This window comes from Simochromis diagramma, unplaced genomic scaffold, assembly GCF_900408965.1.
Source record: "Simochromis diagramma unplaced genomic scaffold, fSimDia1.1 OVJJ01000705.1, whole genome shotgun sequence".
Taxonomy (NCBI): Eukaryota; Metazoa; Chordata; class Actinopteri; order Cichliformes; family Cichlidae; genus Simochromis; species Simochromis diagramma.
In genome coordinates, this window is record NW_024387448.1 from 2,284,222 (window position 1) to 2,308,395 (window position 24,174).

Sequence of the window (24,174 nt, forward strand, 5' to 3'; positions counted from 1 at the left end):
CGCACTGAAACGGCATAAGTAGGAACAACCACAGAAAACCTTTGCTTGCCTTTATTTAACAGAGCATTAGGCCTGCTTGTCTGCTAGTTGCATCTGATTGGACAATACATATATATATATATATAAAAAAAAAATAGCAGAGCAGGGTCATTTTCTTCGTGGAGCCCGTCAAAGCGTGGTCATTTTCAACTTTGAGTGCAGGTGCTTCCTCAATAAAAGCAGGGAGGCACAAGTGGATAAATGAGAGGCGCCTGGAGCAAAAAAGCAGAATGTGAAGTGCTTCAGACCCATTCAAAACAACTACAAAAACACCCCCTGTTGCTAGAAATGCATCACATATGATTACAGCCCCAAGGTACAACATCCCAAATCAAACTTAATTTTCCCCAAGAGAACATTTAGATCATTACACTACAAAAAGAGTGACCCTTGATTTAGGGAAATTCATGTCATCAAAGTGTTCTGGATGTGCACACTATAAAAGTGAAAGGCTTCATTAAGAGGAACGACTACAAAAGGAAAAGGAGATGGGTTGAGGACGGGTTTCCACAACCAATCACAGCACGCTGCTTGTTTTATAATTCTGTTCTATCCTGCTATTACGGTCTTTTTATGGAGAGGTGGGAAGTAAAATTGCACTTAAGTACAATTTTCAGTTATTTACTTACGAATTTTATTCCTTTTATTCCTGACTACTTTTTACTTTTACTCCCTAAACAAATATCTGTAATTTTGGCTTCTTAAGTTTTCAAAACAGATTTGTTACCTCTGTTTTAACGCATTTGAGTGGAGTTATTATTTTGTCACAGTTTTTTTTTTTTTTTTAATTAAATGCAGTGTTTTAGATCAACAAACATCAGCAAACAAACACACTGTTTGTGTGCAGTTTATCTCACAGTGTCTGAGAGCTGAGTACAATTAGAATTTTAAAAAGTTAGACTAAAGTTTGTACAAGGAGTGCAGAATTATTATGCAAATGAGTATTTTGTCCACATCATCCTCTTCATGCATGTTGTCTTACTCCAAGCTGTATAGGCTCGAAAGCCTACTACCAATTAAGCATATTAGGTGATGTGCATCTCTGTAATGAGAAGGGGTGTGGTCTAATGACATCAACGCCCTATATCAGGTGTGCATAATTATTAGGCAACGTCCTTTCCTTTGGCAAAATGGGTCAAAAGAAGGACTTGACAGGCTCAGAAAAGTCAAAAATAGTGAGATATCTTGCAGAGGGATGCAGCAGTCTCAAAATTGCAAAGCTTCTGAAGCGTGATCATCGAACAATCAAGCGTTTCATTCAAAATAGTCAACAGGGTCGCAAGAAGCGTGTGGAAAAACCAAGGCGCAAAATAACTGCCCATGAACTGAGAAAAGTCAAGCGTGCAGCTGCCAAGATGCCACTTGCCACCAGTTTGGCCATATTTCAGTGTCACAATACGGCTGTGTGCAGGCAAGAGTAGGACCCAAACGCAAACTCACAGAGTCAAAATGGTAAACTCAAAAAACACAGCTTTATTGCTGGCGTGGAGTGGGACACGAAAAACAATACAAAATAAACTAAACTAAACTGGGAAAACTAAAGCACAAGGAGCCACAGGGAAAAATCACACAGCTATGAGGGAAGTGGGAACACATGGGGAAACAGCTGACACACATGAACATAACGACGTGGCAATGGGAGAGTAAAACTGAACACGATGAACACAGAAACACCAGACCTCTTCACAATAAAACAGGAAACATAATGAGACGTAGACATGACAACCCGAACTTGACAATATAAGACACAGACATGAAACGCATGAAGAGCAGGGGAGATTTAACATAGTTGGAAACACGAGGGGGAAATAATAAGAACTAGAAACACTTAGGCATGATAACAAATGAACTAGAAAACCTGAAGGGCTTAAACATAAACTATAAACATCAAAATGAACTAAAACTCAAAACACTGGGTCATAAGACCCAGGATCGTGACATTCAGAGCTGCAACATCACTGGAGTGCCCAAAAGCACAAGGTGTGCAATACTCAGAGACATGGCCAAGGTAAGAAAGGCTGAAAGACGACCACCACTGAACAAGACACACAAGCTGAAACGTCAAGACTGGGCCAAGAAATATCTCAAGACTGATTTTTCTAAGGTTTTATGGACTGATGAAATGAGAGTGAGTCTTGATGGGCCAGATGGATGGGCCCGTGGCTGGATTGGTAAAGGGCAGAGAGCTCCAGTCCGACTCAGACGCCAGCAAGGTGGAGGTGGAGTACTGGTTTGGGCTGGTATCATCAAAGATGAGCTTGTGGGGCCTTTTCGGGTTGAGGATGGAGTCAAGCTCAACTCCCAGTCCTACTGCCAGTTTCTGGAAGACACCTTCTTCAAGCAGTGGTACAGGAAGAAGTCTGCATCCTTCAAGAAAAACATGATTTTCATGCAGGACAATGCTCCATCACACGCGTCCAAGTACTCCACAGCGTGGCTGGCAAGAAAGGGTATAAAAGAAGAAAAACTAATGACATGGCCACCTTGTTCACCTGATCTGGACCCCATTGAGAACCTGTGGTCCATCATCAAATGTGAGATTTACAAGGAGGGAAAACAGTACACCTCTCTGAACAGTGTCTGGGAGGCTGTGGTTGCTGCTGCACGCAATGTTGATGGTGAACAGATCAAAACACTGACAGAATCCATGGATGGCAGGCTTTTGAGTGTCCTTGCAAAGAAAGGTGGCTATATTGGGCGCTGATTTGTTTTTGTTTTGTTTTTGAATGTCAGAAATGTATATTTGTGAATGTGGAGATGTTATATTGGTTTCACTGGTAAAAATGAATAATTGAAATGGGTATATATTTGTTTTTTGTTAAGTTGCCTAATAATTATGCACAGTAATAGTCACCTGCACACACAGATATCCCCCTAAAATAGCTAAAACTACAAACAAACTAAAAACTACTTCCAAAATCATTCAGCTTTGATATTAATGAGTTTTTTGGGTTCATTGAGAACATGGTTGTTGTTCAATAATAAAATTATTCCTCAAAAATACAACTTGCCTAATAATTCTGCACTCCCTGTATTCCCATCTAGTGATATGATTTTATCATTATGTTAATTAATATAGTACAAGGTTCAGTTAGCCTTGCACAAAAATAGAAACTTCCTCTAAAGAGCTACTTTGTTACTTTGAGTACATTTCAGAGCCGTTACATTTTTACTTTTACTTGAGTAAAGAGGTTGACTCGGTACTTCAGCTTTTACTGAAGTAATTTTTAACAGTAGTGTTTGTACTTGTAATTTGGTACAGAATGTCTGTATTTTGCCAACTCTGTTTGTACGTAACTGTGCTTTTTGTCATGGTCCAGGCAGGCTCTGAGGTTTATTGTGTTTATTTTGTCGTCCTCTCTTATGTTACAAAAAACGTTGAGTTCTAGATCTACATTCCCTTATCAACACCTGGGTATTTGAGGACTGGATGTTGAAGCAGATTTTCACCAGATCGTCTTTAGTGTGATGGTGGTAATCAGGCTCCCTGTACATAAAGATAGACAAACTTGTTCCACTTGTGTTCCTCCAAGAAAGTCCGAGTTCCCCACCATCCACTCACACCCTGTAATCTCATAGTTGTAACTTGATGGACTTACCTGTCTGCCCACTCTCCATCACGCCATTCACCTTTCTGTAAGCTCGCCTGCCCTCCAAAGGACCCCCTTAGCCTCAATCACTCAAGCCTCCAAGTAAGACTGTTAATCTTTTCCTCTACCTTTTTCCACAAGACACTTATCCATCTTGGCCTCAGCTAATTTCTCCTCTCCCACAGAGCTGCCAGTTGCATCGCTGCTGTCAGAGTCTATAAGTTTCACACCTGCTCCTTTCTGAGAACTTGTTGCCTTTAAATAAATCTTTTAAAACTGAAACTTTAAATGCATATAGACACTGACGGTTTCCGGGAGGAGCCGTGCTGCTCTCTGGCAGGAAGCACCATGCCCTCCTGTGTTTTAAATGCACTTTAGAACAGCACGCAGCAACACTACATATGAGCAGGTGGAGGGAGGTTTGGGGTTTTCACTCACCCCCGTTCTGTTAACTGTCGAGGCTGGGGGGCTGGGAGGAGGTGCTGGCCGTCAGATTGTGGTCTGGGATGCGGGGCCTCCCTGCTACTGCAGATAAGAAGACGGTTTGCTTTCCTCCACCCCAGAGAGAAGGGTTACATCTCCTGGGTCCGGGTACGGTTTGCCCCTCTGGGGGCGGGGGTACCCCGACCTGGGATATAGAGTATGTTTGGGGAGTGTGAATGTGTGTATAGTGTCTATTTGTGGCTGTCTCCATGTCGGGTGAGTGCCAAGTATTTTTTGTGTATATGGGGGTGGGAATGCACGTTTGTGTCTGCGTGCGTCTGTTCGTCTGTGTCTATATGTCAGCTTGAGTCTTACGGTGTGTTCACACCGAACGCGATGGACGCGAACAAAACGCCCCAAACGCCCCTAATTTGACGCGTGCACATTCGCGCCTCAATGCGTGTCCAAGAAAAATCCATAGCGCGTTAGACGCGCGTGAACCGGAAATGTAGGAGGAAGTTGTGCCAGACGGTATCTTTGCAAGATGGCAGCTGTCGAGCTAGCGCTTGAAGAGAGAGTCTCCCTTCTCTATGTACTGTGGAGAGCAGAGCAGCGGCGTAAAAGACGTCCTCGCCGTACCTGGGTCCATCTGGTGTCCTGGTGCAGCCACAACAACCTGGTGCTGAATGCCCAGAAGACAGTGGAGATTATTGTGGACTTCAGGAAGCACACAGCCCCACTCCCCCCCCATCATCCTGACTGACACCCCCATCACCTCTGTGGACTCATTCCGCTTCCTGGGTACCACCATCACCCAGGACCTGAAGTGGGAGCCCACCATCACCTCCGTCATTAAGAAAGCCCAGCAGAGGATGTACTTCCTGAGGCAGCTGAAGAAATTCAACCTGCCAACACGGACGATGTTGCAATTCTACACTGCAATCATCGAGTCCATCCTCACCTCCTCCATCACCGTGTGGTACGCTGGAGCCACTATCAGGGACAAACAGAGACTGCAGCGTGTTGTGCGCTCTGCTGAGAAGGTGATTGGCTGCAGACTCCCATCTCTGCAGGACCTGTACACCTCCAGGACACTGGGGCGTGCAGCTCGGATCTCAGCTGACCCTTCTCACCCTGGACACAGTCTGTTTGACCTGCTCCCCTCAGGCAGGAGGCTCCGGTCCATTCGCACCAGAACCTCTCGCCATAAGAACAGTTTCTTCCCCTCTGCTGTTGGACACATGAACAATAACCGTATGACTGTTCCCACCACTAACACATGACCCTACGCTGTGTTCACTGCATCATTCCATGTTTGGCACTGATCACCACCTGCACTCATGTATATATCTATCTACTTAGCACTTTTAATTCTTATTCTTATTTTTATTTTCATGTCTATTTAAGCGTAATTTATGACAGTATGTTTGCACTAAGCACCGCAGCAATTTCCTAATGTTGTAAACCTGCTCAACATTTGGCAATAAAACCCTTTCTGATTCTGATTCTGATTCTGATCAGGTCCTCCAGAGGCGTGAGCAGTTTTGTGAGTTTCACCATTTGCTCCAGGAGCTGCGCCTGGATGACGGCCGATTCCAGCGATATCACCGTCTTTCACTCGGCCAGTTTGAGGACCTGCTTTCCCCCGTCGGTCCCAGAATCACCCGTCTAGACACCAATTACAGGCGCTCAATCCCACCTGCAGAGCGCCTGTCCATCTGCCTGAGGTTAGTAAAAGTATTTAATACGGTAGTCCTTTATTGATACCTGTGCTAATATATGCTAAACCATCCATTTATACACTGCTAACATGGATGTGCTATGCTAACAGTGAATGCTCTCGGTGTTTACTGATAGCAAACTGTGGTACGGAGATGACTGTTTATAATATTTCTATTGATACTCAGAAGGTCTCATCAAGTCCCGATTTAATTCGATTTATGCTGTTATCAGTGTTTGCAATGATAGCATGGCTGTGGTGTCATATCAATGTATGCGCTCGGTGTTTGCTGATATCAAACTGTAGCATTAGGACCACTGAGTTAACCTTTGTAGTGATACTCACTCCTTTTTATTTAGACCTGGTTTAATTCTGGGATAGTTGAATATTTGTATATAATCACCGCAGACTGTTTTAGATTATATCTAATATATATCATGTAATTATCCTTATAATTACAAAATGTTTTATGTAAGATTTATGTTTTGTAATTTGTAATTTTGTAATTTCAATAATATATTTTGTAACTGCAGTACACATAATGCTCATTTTAAACAATTTTGTCCAGGTTCCTTGCCACCGGGGACTCCTTCGGGACCATCGCGTTCAGTTTTCGAGTTGGTGTGTCCACGGTGAGCCAGATCATCCCCCAGGTAGCGATGGCCATCTGGGGCTGTCTAGTGGATGATTTCATGGCTGTGCCTTCAACTGAAGACTGGCGGTTCCAGAATCCCAGAGGGATTCCAGGAGCGCTGGAACTTCCCTCTCTGCTGTGGAGCTCTGGATGGAAAGCACGTCCAGACGAAGGCACCCCCCAACTCAGGATCCATGTTCCACAACTACAAGGGAACTTTTTCCATTGTTCTCCTTGCGGTTGTGGATGCAGAGCATCGCTTCCGCGTCATTGATGTTGGGGGGTACGGGAGGACCAGCGACGGTGGTATTCTAGCCAACTCCACCTTTGGTCAGGCTCTTCGGGCTGGGACTCTCCATCTGCCTCCTGACCAGCCTCTACCTGGTGGAGAACACCGTGGAGCCCAGCCCTATGTCTTTGTGGCTGATGAAGCGTTCCCGCTGCGGCGTGAGCTCATGAGGCCTTTGCCTGGACGCCTCCTCCCTTTAGAGAAGAGGATCTTTAACTATCGCCTTTCCAGGGCCAGGATGATAGTGGAGGGTGCCTTCGGTATCCTCTCCTCACAGTGGAGGTTGTATCGGCGTGCCATGGAGCTCCGTCCTGAAATTGCGGAGAAGTGTGTGAAGGCAACTTGTGTTCTCCATAATTTTCTGCGCTGTGTGGACGAGAGAGGGACACCTGCTGTGAGGGGTGTGGCACCTGCTGTGGTGGAGCCGTTGCAAGGCCTGGGTCGTATGGCAGCAAACAACTCCTCCAGAGAGGCTGTCCTGGTCAGGGAGAAATTCATGGCTCACTTCTCGGTGGAGGGAGCTGTGTCTTGGCAACCAAAGGAGTAGCCTGTTTGAAGTCCCAGTGACTTCCCCACAACGGCTCTTTTAAGAGCCACCCACAAACCTCTAAAGAGTGTTCCTGTCTTTTTAAATTTTTCTTAATAAATGGAGCTCTACTCCAAAATAAACTAACCTCTTTTTACTCTCTTAAGTAACTTGTCTTCACTATGTTCCTATATACAGTCTGGTGCAAAAGTTTGAGCAACCTTATTAATAGTCATTATTTTCCTGTATGAATCGCTGTTACAGTAAAAAATGTCACTTGCATATATCATATAGGAGACACACACATTGATATATACTAAATATTTATTTCATTTCTCTTTTTTTGTGTTGGCAATTTATGCACCTGCTTTATTTAGTTTAAACAGTTATTGCACACTTTCTGTAAATCCAGTGAACTGCATTTCACTTCTCAAATATCACTATGTGTGTCTCCTATATGATGTATTTAACTGACAATTTTTATTGTGACAACCAATGGTTTGTACAGGAAAATAATTACTTTTCACAATGCTGCCCAAACTTTTGTATCCCACTGTATTAGTATGTTTTGTCATTAGTATAATATGAAATAAATTCTACTTGTGTCAAGTCGGGTGCCAATATTTGCTGTGTAGTAGAACAGAGACATTTGTCATTATAAATGTTTATTTGAAAAAATATATAAATTCAGTAACAAAAACATTAAACATAAATATATAAAATTTAACTATTTACAGAGAGACAGGAATAAAAAGGACCCAGCTTGGAGTGGAAGAGCCTCAGGGAGAAGGAGGAGAAAAATAAGAACATTGTTTCTGCCCTGGAGAGCCTGCTGCCTCATCAGAAAACTACTGATCATTAGGGTCCAATGTTTCCAAATTTAACACAGCTGTGCTGTTTTCAAAAACTAATTTATAAATTTGAAATTTCACGAATTCTCGTGTCTGAGGCAGCATGCTCTCCAGAGCAGGAACAAGGCTGAGGAGAAAATATTCTGTTGGAGACGGGCGTGGCCTCTTTAGGGACTCCAGGATGGCCAGCTCCACCGCCGATGGACCGTCCTGGGACCCGTCCCTCGCCCGCCTTCGAGCTGTCCTCCTCTGTGGGCCTGTAAAACACAGCACAAAACAACATAAAGTAATGAGAAGGCTGCTACTAGATTTTCATTTTCAAAATTGAAAAAAACAGGATATGAACAGATTGGTTGTAGATATTTAGTAAAGGTGATCACAAGGGGATTCAAGCAAGTAAAAAGCTAGCGGTGCTTGATGTTCATACCTGTGGGTGCAGCAGCAGGAGCTGAGGGACCAGGGACTGGGGAGCCAGGAGAAGCAACAGGGGATGACTCTGCTGCATGATTACTTGACTCTATCAAGACAATATTAAATGTTAACAGGTTGAAGACAATAGTCATAGAGAATATTATATTATTATATACTTATATATTTATTATTATATACAGTGCTCATTTATTGCAGCACATGAACAGTAGTCACAGTTCTCACAAGTTGATTCTCAAAGTGCAAACCTTTGTCGATTTTAAAACGTAAAAGTATTATGCCGCGCTTTTTCTCCGTCTGCGGCGCCACTTTTGTGCGCCTTTTTTGCTCCCGGTGCAGGTGTCTATTTCTGAATGAGGGTCATAGTTAAGAGTGTTTTTGTGCTGTTTTTTTCTATTGGACGTGATGGTTATCAAAACCAAACATGATAAGTTTGGCAAGCGCAGGAGGAGATTTGTCATTTGGGCTGCAGAATGCAATGCGCATTGTTGAAAGCTGTACGGTGCAATAAAAGAAGAATCAGCGAAAAGGCGAGGCAGTGACGGATGAACAGCGGGACTACTGTATACTGTTTAATAATAAACAAAATATATTCCTGTATGACAACATGCATAAATTAACTGCCTACATTAATTCATTTTAAACATACCTTCTGACTGACACTCCCCTGCTGCCTCTTCGGGCTGTCCCTGGTCCTCGGGGGAGAAGTTCTCCACGGTCCGCACCATATTGCCGCTTGTCTCCCGCGGGGTGATGAAGGGGTCCAGAAACCCCATGACCGCGAAGAACTTCCATCTCTTCCCCGATCCTGCTGCAGACCCACTCCTCTTCTCCTTCTCTGTCCTCTTCTCCTTATTATATGTGTCCCTGAGGCTCTTCCACTTTCTCCTGCAGATGTCCTCTGAATAAACGCATTATCTTGTTAGCGGAAAGGTATTTGTACATCAGTGGGAAAATCGCGGGACAGTAGGCGGGCTTGCTAGCTTTTGCGCGGCTTCATCGGGTCAGTCTGAAAATTAAAAAGAAGAAGGAATGAACTTACCAGGTTGCCCGATCTCCTCACTTATGTGTCTCCAAGCTAGGTCCTTTTTATTCCTGTCTCGGTAGAAGTAGCAGCTAGCATCATATAGCTCGGGGTGATTAGCCACGGCACTGATGAGCTTTTCCTCCATACTGAATGAAGAATGAAGGGCTTTGGCTGGATCTGCCCCTTTGACCTAGGTCAGAGCCACGTCACCAGGCTCCTGATTGGTTGTCGCGGCGCGATTTGACGCTGGAGTTCAGATTTTTCCAACTCGAGCGGTAGACGCGATGCACAAAATGCAACTCACGCGCGTGGTTTTTTTCGCGAGTCAAACGCTCCAAACGGGCTAGACTGACGCGCGTTTCAGGCGTTTTGGCGATGCAAATCTGCTTCCGAATTTTCGCGGGAGCCGCAATCGCGGGTCATCGCGCTTTTCCATTGACTTTACATGTAAACCTGACGCTCTATTCGCGTCCATTGCGTTCGGTGCGAACACACCGTTAGACTCCACCTCTCTGGGAACATCTCAGGCTCTCTGAGGTATGGAGGCCTATCTCCCCTCACCACACTTGCTGCCAGTGGCTGATGCTCTCAGACGTTGGTGTGTTGGTGGTTCTTGGTGTCTGGGGCTGGGCGCTCATGTATGTACCGACTCACTCCTGGTGGCCGATTGGCAGGGCCAGGCGCCTGTGGCCCGGCTGGGCCCCTTCCGGGGGGTTGGGTGCCCTCAAGCCTCTGGCCCAGAGGCCTGAGGCTCGGTCCTCTCTGGCACAGCTGGCTGCCGGCAGAGCCCGCGGGCACGTCACTACAACCCCCTCTGGCCTCTGCTCCGTGGCTGCTGGGTGACCTCTCGTTTGGGGCTCTCCTCAGCTCTTCCCAGGAGGGTGGCACGGTTGCCCCCCTGGTGGTCCTCCTTGAGTCCTCGTATTCTGGGGCCTCTGGATGTCTGGGGCCTGGATCTCCTTCATACCTGCTTCATGCCCTGGGGGACGGGGCTATGGCTCCCCACACTCCCTAGCAGATCGTTACATGGAGAAACTTTTGAATACAAGCGTGCTGATGCACACAGGTGTGCACACAGGTGTACACAGACACAAACTACACCTTTCTTGGCTGCTACCTCAAAGCACATTGTGCGCTGTCGATCTTGCGTACTGCACAATAACATGTAATATTTAGTAGCTACCCCTATCTACTGTTAGCTAGTTTATTGTGATGGTGTTGTATTTGTTATGTTGCTCTTTTTTGTTTGTTTTCTCTTCTGTTTTTTCTTATCTCCATACAGGTGATCCAGGTGTTTTGTTTGTTTTTCTTTTTTTTTTCTTCCCCCCTTTCTCACCGTCTCTTCTCCCCTCTATTTCTCTTTCCCTCCCTCTCTTTCTTTCATTCTTCCTCTTATCCCCCAGTCATGTCTGTCCCGTCTGTAACAACCAAAAATCAAATCAAATAAATATATCATTATAGTAAAGGTCAATCAAATGGACAAATATGGCAAGGCCATGATGATCCACTTGGTAAAGTAAATCCGCTTGGCATCTTTCTTGGCCTTCAGACAACAATTCTGATGGCTAAAGATCCAAACGGGACAGGTAAAAAACAAACAAACAAAAACAAAAAACTGAAACGGTCCTACTTTGCTTCCCTTTTTTGGGCTTTTTTCAGCCTTTTTCAGGACTTTCTCTGTAAAATGTGTAGTGCCTTATGTTCAATACATCAGTCTTAATAATACAAGTTTGGGGTTTTGTATCCACACCATTGTTTCAATGGTTTCTGCAGTTAGCTTTTCAATGTGCTTTCAAACCTTTATTTTATTTTTTTTTCCCAACACGTCTCTTATGACAGTAGATAGTTATTAGATTTCTCCTTCAACCTACATTCAGGCGTTCATTGACCTATAAAAAGGAAATACTGAGTGGTGTTATTTTTGCGTAGGTGTAGGCACAATCGTCTAAATCACCTAAATCTGTAGCTCTTTCGACTTGACAGAGCATTGTGGGAAGATAAAGCTTGCTGCTTAGCTGTTCCGCCCATGCTATCACTGCTGTTGTTTTCTCGTACCTTTCTCCCTGTTTTCTGAATAGATTCATATTTATATAGTGCATTTCAAGTTTTAGCGACCACCTAAAGCACGTTCATGCTACAGGTAACATCTGTTCATGCATTCATACAGTGATTTATTCTATACATATAAACCATTTACATCATTGAGTCCTACTTTAAAAACAACTCTCACTTAAAATTGCCATTTAACACTGATTAAAAAAAACAGGTGTTTTACATCACAAGTTTTAGAGCATGTTCAGTGCCATTTTGTCAGAGTACAGAATATGACGTCACTAAGTTGATTGCCACTAAAAAGTCCCACATTAGTATATGATAGAGAAGCAGTTTAACAGGAATCACTCTGTACCGCCTTTGGCTCCAATAATTAGTTTTACATTAAAAATAATGCTATACTGTTCACTTTTACCCTGTGTCTTTTTAGAAGTAAGTGGTTCTTTCTTGTTGTCTAATTGTCCCTAATTGTCACAATTAGGGACAATTAGACAAAATACACCTGTTAGCCACAATATTAGGGTTTACGGAGCACTTTATAAATGAGGACTGTCAAATCAAATCAAATCACTTTGATTGTCACATCACATTACTGGTACACTGGTACAGCACATGTGAATGAAATTCTTGTGTGCAAGCTTCACAAGCAACAGTGGTGTGCAAAATACAAGAAACATAAGAAACAACCAAATATAAGAGAAGGAGAATTTTAAGGAAAAAAAAATAAATTATATTTTATTTTTATTTTATTTATTTTTAATTTATTTATTTTATATATATATATATATATATATAAAATAAAAAATAACAAATAAAATACACAAAGGTCAGCAGTTGAATATTTAGCAAAAGAAATGGCATATATGTTCAGTATGGAGTGCATAATGTCAAAGTTCCGGTAAGTGAAAGTGAGGTGTCTATAAAGTGTTCAGTAGTCTTGATGGCCTGATGGAAAAAGTCTGCTGGTTCGGGACTGGATACTGCAGTACCTCCTGCCTGATGGAAGGAGTTTGAACAGTTTATGGCTGGGATGACTGGAGTCTTTGATGATCCTCCCCACTTTCCTCAGGCACCGCTTCCTGTAGTTGTCCTAGAGGGAGGGAAGCTCGCCTCCAAATATCCTTTCAGAGCACCGCACCATTCTTTGGAGAGCTTTGCAGTCGTAGGCAGTGCTGTGGCCATACCAGGTGGTTGAGGATGCTCTCAATGGCAAAGAGAGGGAGTTTGAGTCAGGTGCTCTGGTGGTCAGCAGGGCTGAAAATATATGCAATATCAGACTAGTTTGCTAATCTGGCTAATGTCGGCAATGCCAGCAGAAAAAGAGAAAGGGGTCGAGAAAACTGCTATTTAGTATTATATAGTATTTGTAAAAAAAAAAAAAAAAAAAAAATCAAGGGTATCAACGTGTAATCGTCTAGTTGGCTAGTCTTGCACATCGCTGTTCATCACTAATCCACCAGTGATCATGGGGACAATTGGACAATTTAAAACTGGGTTTGTTTAAAAGCCCACTGTAGCCCAAACAGTGGACATACACACTTAGGGACTGGCAGTGAAACATTTAGTAGATAATAATACTTTTTTCGCAAGTTAAATATAAATAAATAATACACCAAAGTTAATCACACATCTATATATATAAATAGAAAATGCAAAGTATATTTTGATATACTTTGTATATTATAGTGTTATAACTAATATACTTAGTCATTTTCAACTGTATACATCTGTACTTTATCTAAGTGCACGTGACCATTTAGAGACTCTGCTCATCTGGACTTTCTGAAGTTAACTTTGTTTACATTTTATATTTCATGTTGAGGACTATTATCCCAGGATTAGAAATATGTTTGTTTAAGTAACTTTCATCTTCACTACAGATTTCAGTGCTTATTGCTGTACCCACCAAATTACTCCCAAGGGAATAATAAACTTTTAATTAGGGTTTAGTTTGTCACATTTTTGAGCTTCACTTTTATTTAACGACAGCAAAAAAAAAAAAAAAAAAAAAAAGAGCAGCATGTGACTGTACTTAGTGTAGTTTAATTATTAAATTAGAATTTAGTTTCGTGCACATCAGGGTTGAATGGGGTAAGACTTCTTTCCACGATTGTTGGCCTGATTTGTTAGCTTCTGTTTTTGGAGTGAAATCCAACCTGATGGCTCCTCTCAAATTCTGAATGTTGTAAAAGGACAGACATCTTTAGTCTTAATAACGTGTTTTATTCATCTCCATAGCACCTCGTTGATACTAACATTTTCTGACTGAACTTAATCCCATTGGTCAGGTCAGTAATCCATCAAGTCCTTGCCCTGACATTCTCTTTTCAGATTCAATATATCCAGGGAATGGGCTGCTAAAATTTTGCAGACTCAGTGCTCTGACATTTGACGGAGTACTCAGGCACTTTTAATGAGAAATGTGCTATTTGGAACAATCTCAGGGGTTAAGTTAGACAGGGTTTGATGTGATCTGAGCGGCCCTCTGAAACACTTGAACTCTTACCTGAGCTGGACAATGAACCTGAGCAATGGTGGAGATTATTGGCTTGTTCAGCCTTTTTCCCCCCAGCTGTAACAAGTAGCTTTACGGGATGAGACACTGATTAGTTAGAGGCTGAGAGAGGCTAGGAGAAGAGAGATGGTGTAAAAAGATGAAGATGGACAGAAAGAAGACAAGAAGTGAGGTAGGTTGGGGGGTAGAATGGCAGAAAAGGAGGGAAAAGTCTGAGCAAAAGCAGAGAGAGGAACTCAAGGATGAAGGCTTTAAAGAAGCAACGTGTGGGTGGAGGTGGAGATCTGAGGCAGCATATGAAAGTGAGGGTGAAGTGCAGGAATGATTAAGAAAGGGAGGATGAGTTGAGTGCAGCTGTTAAGAGCATGGGAGAGGGAGTTTAGTGGGGGAGACAGGCGCACAACTTGTTTGCTGCACTGTAAGTACTAGAGAAGCTCACTTCCATGTTTGAAGTGTACACTGCAGTTCATAACCTTCATTCAGCTGCTCAGTGTGTCCACAGTTTTCTCTAATATACAGCTTTCCAGATAGAGTTAAAGTGCCTCACTCACTGCGACAGAAGTCAGTGTAAAAGTCTCGTACAGTAGCTCACAGATTTTAATGTTATAAAGTTTAAAATCTGTGTGCATATTCGATTTTAAAAGTACTAGACAATATGTGTTTTCACTCCCACACAGTCAGAAATAGGGGTACGGAAGGGGTACATTACTGTGCCCCAAGGTACAAAAATGACATTAATACATTCTAAGGACAAATATTGGACCTCGGGGTAACTATCTGTACCTTTTTTAGCGTCTGAAAGGTACATACATGTTCCTTAATTGTGAAAAGTACTTATTTGTACCCATTCTTTCAAAAGATAAAGTACAGGTTGATTAAGCTCTTTTTGATTAGAGTTTTTTTTTTAATTCTTTTTGACAGTAATTTATTTGCAACTGTATTGATTTAAGCATATATTTTAGTGTTTTTATTTTATTTTTTATTATTTTCATTGCTGTTGTTGTTTTTGTATTCCCTGAACCCCCGTTATTTTTAAGTTGCTTTAAGAACAATGAATTTATTTGAAAGAAAAAAAGTAAAAATGCATTTAAAAATTTTTTTAAGAGAGTGTTTTTTTTTAAAGTATAACTATTTGGATGAATTGCAAAAAAGTACCCTTATTGAACTCGGAGTGCGAGTTGAGCCCATCCTCACAACATCAAACAAAAAGTAGAAGAAGAAACTCAACGAATAGCTGGTGGATTCTAGAACTTTCTGTAAATGCAGCAGGTGCCATTTTGTTTTATCAACGGAGGGAGATGGATTACGAACTTGCAAGTCCTGGTGTGCTCTGTTCACTTTCAACCGAGGAACTCTTAACAAAAATACAAGAGTGGGGCTTAGATGTCACCGAAGCTGAAGCTCAGCATTTCAGAGGTAAGTTTTATTTAAAGAAAAATGTAGCGTAATTACTAATTATTGGTTTAGCCTAGTTTAACGTATATTAGCAATTTAGCTAGTTTCGGCACTCTCTTAGCTCAAATTATGTCTTTTTACAAACGTTTTTACAAACGTTTCATGTGTAAAGTTGAGGTCACAGTTCTGAAAAATGAAAAATGTGTACACATAGTATTTGTATAAATTTGAACTTATATATGTGGTTCGGCCACAGTCTATAGGTTCGGTAACCCCTGCGCAGCGGAACGGCGCGAAATTTGATTCCCTGGTAGCTGAATGCAGTTTACCGTTAGTGTATTAATGGTTTAATAAAATCACGTTTTTACATCCATTCCAAGGCCATCAACACACATGGGCGGCTGAATATAACGTTTAAAGGAAATATCTTGACGCCGCACTTGTTTAAAATATAACAAGGGTGTCGCAGCTGGGGTTTGATAGTCGCGTTTTAAGCAATGTGGGAACTTTTTCAGCATGTAATCTGAGCTTGTAATACGGTCCTGCGGGTGTTATCGCTATAAGTAATCGGTCTGAAAGAACAGACGGCAGAAACTGTCGGAAATCTGGAGAAAGGAGTCACCTTAGTGAATATTAACAAATTACAGCATTCTAGTCTTTTTTTTCTTCCAAACTTGAAAGGGCACAAAAGCATGCTCAGACTCTGCTCTCCTGTGTCCAGTAGTCCCAAACAAACATCTAAATTTAAAAATGAAAACTTTGCATATCGAGAGGATTCACTCTAAAAATTTGGTTTATTTTATTTAATTTACTGATTTTTTTTTAATGAATATTTCTTTGAACTGAAAGAAGTTGTACAAAAGGTTTTAATGTGTGTGATATATGGTTTTTACCCATGTAAAAATGTGGTGATAAATATCCTTAGATGGAATTTAGAGTTTGTACTACCATTTATCTTGCAGACAATGAGGTTGATGGTGACACAGTTGACTGCGGTCTTACTGAGACTATGGTTGCATACCTTTTCCAAGGATCCTTCAAAAAGCAGGTTAAATTCAACCAATTTGTGTCAAGGATGAAGGAATCTTCAGTGACGCTGACTCTACAGACTGTCTCTCCAGAAGACTGGCAACCATCTATTTCGTCAACTTCAATAAGGTATTTTCTTATTTATAATGAAGTTAGTATGTCTGAAGCATACATGTTGGCCGTTATGCACTTTTAGGATTTAGTTAATATGATCATTGTTTCTACCATATGTATTGTTACTGTAGTGTTTTATACTTCAATTCATGCAATAAAAACAAACACTTAACTGTTTTCACAGCAATGAAAATACTTTGAGACTGCCAGCCTCTTTTGAAATTCCAAGTGAAAATCCAAGGGACAGACACACAATAATCAGAGTTCTATATGAAGCTGTGGCACAGTATACTATGTAAGTTAATCAGGGTAATGTTAGCTTGTTGCTTTAGAGAAAGCTGAATCTGTCATATTGAAAATAAACACTACATTACTAAGAAACAATAACTGACACTTGATAAAGTTTGTTTGTCAGCAGTTGCTCTAACACTTATGTTTCTTCTGATATTACAGGTATCCCACAAATTCTGAATATGTGCAAGCTGTGAAGACGCTGGTAATGAAGTATCCTTTCCTCAAGGATCGTGAGGGAAATGGTTATGTAAGTTAAATTTAAAATTAGCATAAGGTTCCTTCAAGATTACAAAGTAAAAGTGAAGCTTTTTTCGATCTTGTTTTGTTAGTAAGACAATCTGTAGCCTCTCAGTAGGTTTGTATGAAGTATGTTTACTGATTCTTTGTTGGGTGTATTTTGTGTAGATTGTTTTTACAGTAACTTATGTTTCTGTTCAACAAGCACACATGGCATATGTCTTTGAGACGTAAATTCAAATCAGAGCGGGCACCACTAGTCGACAGTGAGGCAGTGAGACGTTGTAAGGAGAAGTTTGGTTCTACGAGGAGAGGGCAGCCTAATAAATGTCAACGAACAAGTCAGAGAAATGTTTGTCAGGTTGGTGTGAGGGACATCTTGAGCTATAAAATGTTCTTGCATCTGTTATTACATCTAAAACTAAGGATTAGGGATGCAACTGTACCCCTTTTTTTCAAACCGAAACAATACCAATACTTGGATTAGAGCACTTGCTAATACAAAGTACCAGTGCTAATACTTCTACCTCACAAAAAGTTATTAATTGGAAGGCGCTAAAAGAGGGTGAACTAGATTAAAAAAAAATAAAAAAAATTTTTTAAATATGACTCCAAAACTAAAATTTCAAGTTAACAATTAAGATTTTATGTGAAATTATTTCAGAGTTTCCATATTTTAAATATTGGTTCATGGTATCGGTTAATTTTAACCGATACGAGTTCTTTGTGATGCACAGATCGTGTCAGCTCTAATTGTATATTTAGTCTTATGTTGGGTTTTCTAATCTGTTTTGACGTTCTCTTCTCACTCTTGCTTTCTTTCAAGGGACCATGCATCCAAGGAGAGGATTTATTATCCATAGACGCCCACTTAAAGGTCTTACAGTCCCAATATCAGAAGATGCAACCAGATACCATGATGGTTCATAACCGTATGCAGCAAACGTTTGCTTGGCGGCAAAAAGAAATTGCAGATGGTATGCCTGTGGAGGATGTGTTGAAGTACCCCTTCTTAGGGATGCCTACTGGTGTAAGTCAGAAAGCTGAATTGAACTTGGAAATAGCTGTCACATTTAACATGTTTATAGTAGTAAATTTTATTTGCCCTTGACCTTGCTTTCTTCATCTGTCCCGCTTTCCTTTTTTTTGTATGTTCATGTAACTTCTTACAGTATTGTTGTTAAATTCTATAAAAAAAATAATTATGCAGCACCATACATAATTAATATCAACTTTAGATTATTTCATTTTCATACACTGTTATTTTGTACTGAAAATGAATTTTTTACTTGTAGCTGTGCAACGAACTCGGGTGGATCCAACCAACAACGGGTAATGTAAGCCAGCGATTTCGTGAAGGGCTCTCATGTGTTGCAGCAAAGGGTATTGACCTTACACGAGGGAAAACCCCACTCTACCAGCTCTACCTTGATGCAAGAGAGGAGGCTCTCACTGATGACCTACCAGGTATTTGCTTTTTTTTTTTTTTAACTTCAAGGCTTCCATTTTATATAATTTTTATAGGTAACTGGAAATGCCAGATAAAATGCATGGGTGATCTTGTGGGTTTTTTTTTTTTTTTTTTGGCAGATCTTGACACAAGGGCTGCACTTTTATTCCTGCCATACGTCTTCAAGGAGAAACTGGATCTCTTTGTCATACTTGGAGAGGTGTGTGTATTAAAATATTTAGTCTATATAAAAGGAAAACAAATGTATCTTTTGTTAAGAGGCTAAGATATTGCTTTCCTCTACCTTCTCTTTTGACTTCAAAGGTTCATCCTAAAACCCCCTATCCAACTGTTCAGCTACTTCATGAAGACTGGAAACCAGTGTTCTCCAGAAGCGCTCCAAACATTGTGAAGTTGGATGGCAGTGAAGTGTGCAGAAGCTCGTGTATTTTTGAAGGAATCATCTCTTCTTTCTGCTTGTATTTTGTCTTCAACCTTGCTTACCCAAAACATCTGAAGAACACCCTGATTTTTCTCCAAAAGTACATTGTGAAAATAGATGAGGGTGAGGACCGGCCTCTGCCAATCACAGTCACCAGACAAATAAATCTTCTGTATTGACCACCATGCCATTGATAGTGAATGGACGTTGCTAAAACCTGGACAGGAAATTGATGTTGCAGCTTATGACACATACTCTGTTGATAACAGTTTGTATGTAACAGTTAAGCAATGTATTTAAGAAGGTAATAAATGTGACAAGTATTTTTGACTTTGTATCTTCAATTTTTCAAATCTTGAGAGGAAAAATATAGGAAATCTGTGTGTAGATACTGAACCTTTAGAAAGACATTTTTGTACTCCTTTTAAGGGTTCTTTTTGTACTTTATACTAAGGGTACAACTTTGCCCTTTAAAGTACAGGTTTGACGTGTAAAAGGTACAAATTACAAGGGTACAAATCAGTACCCACAGTTTAGGGTACAGAACGGTACCTTAGAGGGTACCACCCCAGTGACAAGCCATTGTACCCCTATAGGTACATTTCTGTACTTTAATTTCTGAGTGTGCATTGCCAGAGGTGTTTAAAATCAAACACTTGGGTTGTGCCACATCATATCATCTGGGATAACCCCAGTATAAAGTTTTAGGTGATGATGTCAGTGATATAACTCCATTCCCTACCTTCCCTAGAATGGAAGGATAGAAAGATGGAAAAGGGACTAGATTTTGAGTGCATGAATAAATGCTGCTGGTTGCAAGCTGCAAGCACTGATAAGATGTTTTTCAGTATTTATTAAACATATAAAGTCAGAGACATCATTATTGCAAATTTCCTGATGTATCGAGATATCGTTTTGAGGCTACAGTACATTCATCATCCATATCGAGTTGTAAGCGGCATCACTGCAAAGTGGAAGCATTCAGGAATCAAGTGGGAGACCACATAAAGTTACAGAGCAGTCATCAAGTGCTGAGAGACGTAGTGCGTAAAAAGTGTCCAGCCTTCTGCTGACTCAGTAACTCAATAACCTCCTCTGGTATTAACATCAACAAAAGAACTGTGCACCAGGAGCTTCATGGGATGGGTTTCCATAGTCAAGCAACTCCTGTAGTTTGAATGCAGGGGTGTCAAACATAAGGCCTGGGGGCCAGAACAGGCCTGGCAAGGACTCCAATCTGGCCCACTGGATGTTTTTGAAAAGGGCACAGATAAACCGCTACACAATGGATACACTTTGCAAGTTAGATACATGGTGAGTATAAAAGATGGCGTCACTATGACATCAATAGTTTTGGATTCTGCATTTCAAAACTTCAGCGTTAGTGCTTTGGCTGTTGATTAATGTAAAACTGCAAGGACAAAATGATTATCCTCCATTGGGCCAAGTCAAACTAAAATACACCTAAATAAGGACTTTACAGATGGAGTAAGGAGGAAAAGGAAGGAGTTAATGCTGCAATGAAAGCTGCAAGAGCAAAGAGGGACACTGCCTATTTGCAGCATAATAAACTCTTTATTCATCCACATCATCCCTGCAGCAGTACAGCTAAATAAACAAAGGAACTTATGATTGCCAACCAGCTATGACAACTTCTTCATAGCAACCGACACAGCTAATACACATCCAACTGTTCATGATTTGCAAGATGATCTGAAACTGAACCCCATCAGCAGGAAATGCAAAATGACATAAACCCTGATAACAACTTTTTCGTGAAGATTAAAAACGGTTGCTGTTATTAGACAGGCAACCCTTTAGACGGACAGAAAATACATTTTTCAATAATTTACTTTAACAGCAGACACCTGCATGCCAACTTTCACAACATCAAACATTACCTAAGTTGATTCACCAGCCTTTTAATAGAATATCGGAAACCTGGACAACAGAGAAAAGGGGTATGGAGCTTTTCACTGAAGGTTACGAAATTACTTGCGAGAACATCGAAAACAGTACTGAGGGCTGTGTGGCTCTGTTTGTTGATATTAATTTCAATTATAAGGTGGTGGAGCAGTGCTGAGCAATCTTTGGAATGTGTCATGATTTAAATTCTTACGGAAAAAAAGAAAAATGTTATAGTACGTTGTGTATACAGAACAGCAGGGTCTAGTTGTAGGAGTTGAATGCTTTCCAATGAAATTACCCACAATGTTCATCAGCTAACGTAACTGAATCCAACCTAATTACTTTTCATTGTGTAATAATAATAATCTAAATATGTAGTGTTAGTTCAATCTAATTGAGTACACCCCACATCCCTTTTTAGACAAATCCATGAATGTTAAAAGCATTGCTTCACTTTAAGCATCTCAGGGAGACTAAAGTGTATCCCAGCTGTTGTGGGGCAATGGGTGAGGGACACCCCGGACAGGTTGCCTATAATATCGCAGGGCTAATACAGAAAGACAGACAACCATTCACCTATGAGCACTGTACACTCTAAAAACTGAAACTGACATTTACTTAAAATTTTTGAGGCATTATTGAGTATATTGGAAACCAGTCAAATCTGTTCAATATACTTGATCAATTGAATAACTAAAGCTTAAACATATTAAGTTGAAATGAATAATTGTAGTTGTTACACAAACATGAAAAAATTGAGTAAATAACACTGACATGCTTGGTCAATGTAAGTGAAATATAGATGGTCAGTTAATCCAAAATTTTGTTCCATTTACTTAATATTGTAAACTGAACGTAATCAAAATTGTACTTCATATTAAATATGGTAAATGACCTGTATTTGTATAGCGCTTTACTTAGTCCCTAAGGACCCCAAAGTGCTTAATACTACATTCAGTCATCCACCCATTCACACTGATGGCAAGCTACATTGCAGCCACAGCTGCCCTGGGGCGCACTGACAGAGGCGAGGCGGCCGGACACTGGCACCCTCTGACCACTACCAGAGGGCAGTAGGCGACCGAGACTGTCGGTGCCGGGGCTCGAACCGGCAAGCCTCCCGATTACAAGACGAACTGCCAACTCTTGAGCCACGATCACCCCCTAACATTCAAATATGAATGTTATTGTATTCCACTGGTAGTCTAAGTCTAAACAACCAAACAAACTAATATGTAGTTGTGTTTTTCATAATACATGTATGAAAAATGACCACATGTTAAACATTTTTCCAAATGAAAATTTAATTTTCATAAACATGGAAATAACTCGAAATAAACAAGCACTAAAAAGAAAAGAGCCTTTTCCCTTTTAGCTCAAAGCCTCACATACTTGAAGGATAAATGTCAAACCAGGAGAGCAAACACAAAAGCTCAGAGTATTTAAAAAACAAAATGAACGAAACAATGGAAAAGGCTCATGGTACTCAATTACTCTATGTTATCGTGTTTTACTTACACTTTTCAGTTGTAGTTGCTGACAATAAATAATACTGATTTGAATAATTAATGATTTTAGTACAAGATACTGATGAGTATAGATACATATTTCTCAAATGTTTTGATTCAATTTTAAACAAAAATATTAAGTGCATGCAAAGAAGGTATTCTGTGAACCACATACTAAATTTTTTGTCTGAGATAAATGTAAATGAATACCTTAATTTAACACAAACACATAAGTTAACATGTTAGACATTTATTTCAACTTATCAAACTCAAATAATTACTAAAAGGATATTCATAGATTTTATCAGGCTCATCTAACTTATATTTATAGTGATATTTACTAAGCCTCTGAATTACTTTTTAGAGTGAGAAGCGCCAGTTAATTAGCATGCATGTCTTTGCAGTGTGTGAAGAAGCTGGAGTACCCAGGTAGAGTCAACGCAGGCATGGTGAGACCAAGCAAACTCATGGACACATGAACCACAGGAAGTGGTTTCCCAATTCGATTCCAGCAAATCTAATTCCATTCAATTTGGGGTTGAATGAGTAAAATCTACTTCTTTTTCCACTTCTTCAATCAAATAAAGGCTTAAAATTCCCTCATAAAAAACAAACATACCTGAGGACAACTTGAAAGTTTCTTTCAAATGAAAGCTGCATTATGTTATGCATCTGGAATACAGCAAAACGTATGAAAACATAAAGTACATCTTATCTACCGGTTAAAAAACAAGTCACATTTTCCAGCCCCAGAAGCAGATTGCAACAGCAGCACACAAATACATCACGATCATGCTGATTCTAAATTAAACTAATCCTATTACGATTGCCAAGGCAACTAATTGAATACATCTAAGTGGTACCTTGACCCCTTTTTCCTTTCTTCTTCTCTGCCTACCTGGTTGTGTCAAGCTGTCACTCATAAACCAATCATAAGCTAACATCTCCCTCCTCTGGTCTTCTGCCACCTCTGACCTCGCCTCTGATCTCAGGGCTCCTCCAATAAGGCTTGATGTCGTACTGACTCATTCGCCCGTGGCCATGGACAGAGCCGCCAATCATATGAGATAATCAGAGATGGGCTGACCCTGAGGCGACCTGGCCTTGCAGTGGGCTGACAGGATGAGAGGCGCTCAAGTGGAACTTACAGGGTATTTTCAAACTGTCTTTCTATGTATCCCCCACACTCAGTGCACTCAGTTATGAATGTGTTACTGAAACACAAACCAACTAAAGCAGATATGAAAAAGTAGTTGCTGCTAGAAGAAACGGGAACGGGAACTTTTATGATGAAGACTGTCGTGTTGTCTTTGCAAACAGCAGACAGTGTTTTTGTCTATGTTTGTCAGCAGTTGCTCGTTTTTGTGTATGTATGTGTGTTTAAATGATGTGAAGCTGTGAAGACGCTGTGAAGACGCTGGTCTAGTCGATGAATCATTAAAAATGCTCCAGCATTTGTCATTCACTCCAGAAACAGGAAGTGTTGGACATAGAGATCAGGATACTGTTTTTCAAGCTCTTGTTGATGCATTGTTGAGAGGAGGATGGAGAGATGGTGAAGCAGTGTGTGTAGCCCAAGACCTTATAATGAAGAGACACTGCACGGCTGAAATCTATGAAGAATTCCATGGTAGACATGCAGGCACGTGCAGAGGGGGGGGGGGCTAGAGGGGCTTGAGCACCCGCCCCTTTCCTGATGGGT

At 40.8% G+C, this 24,174-nt stretch overlaps 2 protein-coding genes and 1 long non-coding RNA gene across 4 annotated transcripts; 2 read left to right on the forward strand and 1 right to left on the reverse strand.

Moving 5' to 3' along the window:
• Nucleotides 1-7,605: 7,605 nt before the first annotated feature.
• On the reverse strand, nt 7,606-10,558 carry LOC120722621. Its single transcript, XM_040013672.1, has 4 exons — nt 9,544-10,558; nt 9,151-9,402; nt 8,500-8,589; nt 7,606-8,329 (listed from the first exon to the last, which is right to left on the reverse strand). The coding sequence occupies exons 1-4, from the start codon at nt 9,671-9,673 to the stop codon at nt 8,070-8,072; spliced, it is 732 nt and encodes a 243-aa protein (XP_039869606.1). The 5' UTR covers nt 9,674-10,558; the 3' UTR covers nt 7,606-8,069.
• Nucleotides 10,559-14,766: 4,208 nt separating this feature from the next.
• On the forward strand, nt 14,767-16,528 carry LOC120722799. The gene is made up of 2 exons (XR_005693600.1): nt 14,767-15,511; nt 16,453-16,528. It is a non-coding gene; the product is annotated as an uncharacterized LOC120722799 (long non-coding RNA).
• Nucleotides 16,529-16,662: 134 nt separating this feature from the next.
• On the forward strand, nt 16,663-19,379 carry LOC120722798. Of its 2 annotated transcripts, XM_040013933.1 has the most exons (7): nt 16,663-16,928; nt 17,087-17,174; nt 17,370-17,525; nt 17,991-18,194; nt 18,460-18,631; nt 18,755-18,834; nt 18,939-19,379. In XM_040013933.1, coding segments are annotated over exons 1-7 (999 nt in total). In that variant the 5' UTR covers nt 16,663-16,926; the 3' UTR covers nt 19,236-19,379. The 2 variants fall into 2 exon arrangements, with proteins under 2 accessions (XP_039869867.1, XP_039869869.1); XM_040013935.1 differs by lacking the exon at nt 17,370-17,525.
• The last annotated feature ends 4,795 nt before the right edge of the window (nt 19,380-24,174 follow it).

Excerpts from the sequence above, each read along its gene's own strand:
- LOC120722621 (XM_040013672.1), bottom strand. The coding sequence starts at position 9,673 with ATGGAGGAAAAGCTCATCAGTGCCGTGGCTAATCACCCCGAGCTATAT. Across the intron at positions 9,403-9,543 it reads TGAGGAGATCGGGCAACCTG|AGGACATCTGCAGGAGAAAG; the intron begins GTAAGTTCATTC and ends GCGTTTATTCAG. Across the intron at positions 8,330-8,499 it reads TCCTGCTGCTGCACCCACAG|GCCCACAGAGGAGGACAGCT; the intron begins GTATGAACATCA and ends TGTGTTTTACAG.
- LOC120722798 (XM_040013933.1), top strand. Across the intron at positions 17,175-17,369 it reads ATCGTGAGGGAAATGGTTAT|CACACATGGCATATGTCTTT; the intron begins GTAAGTTAAATT and ends CTGTTCAACAAG. Across the intron at positions 17,526-17,990 it reads GTCAGAGAAATGTTTGTCAG|GGACCATGCATCCAAGGAGA; the intron begins GTTGGTGTGAGG and ends CTTTCTTTCAAG.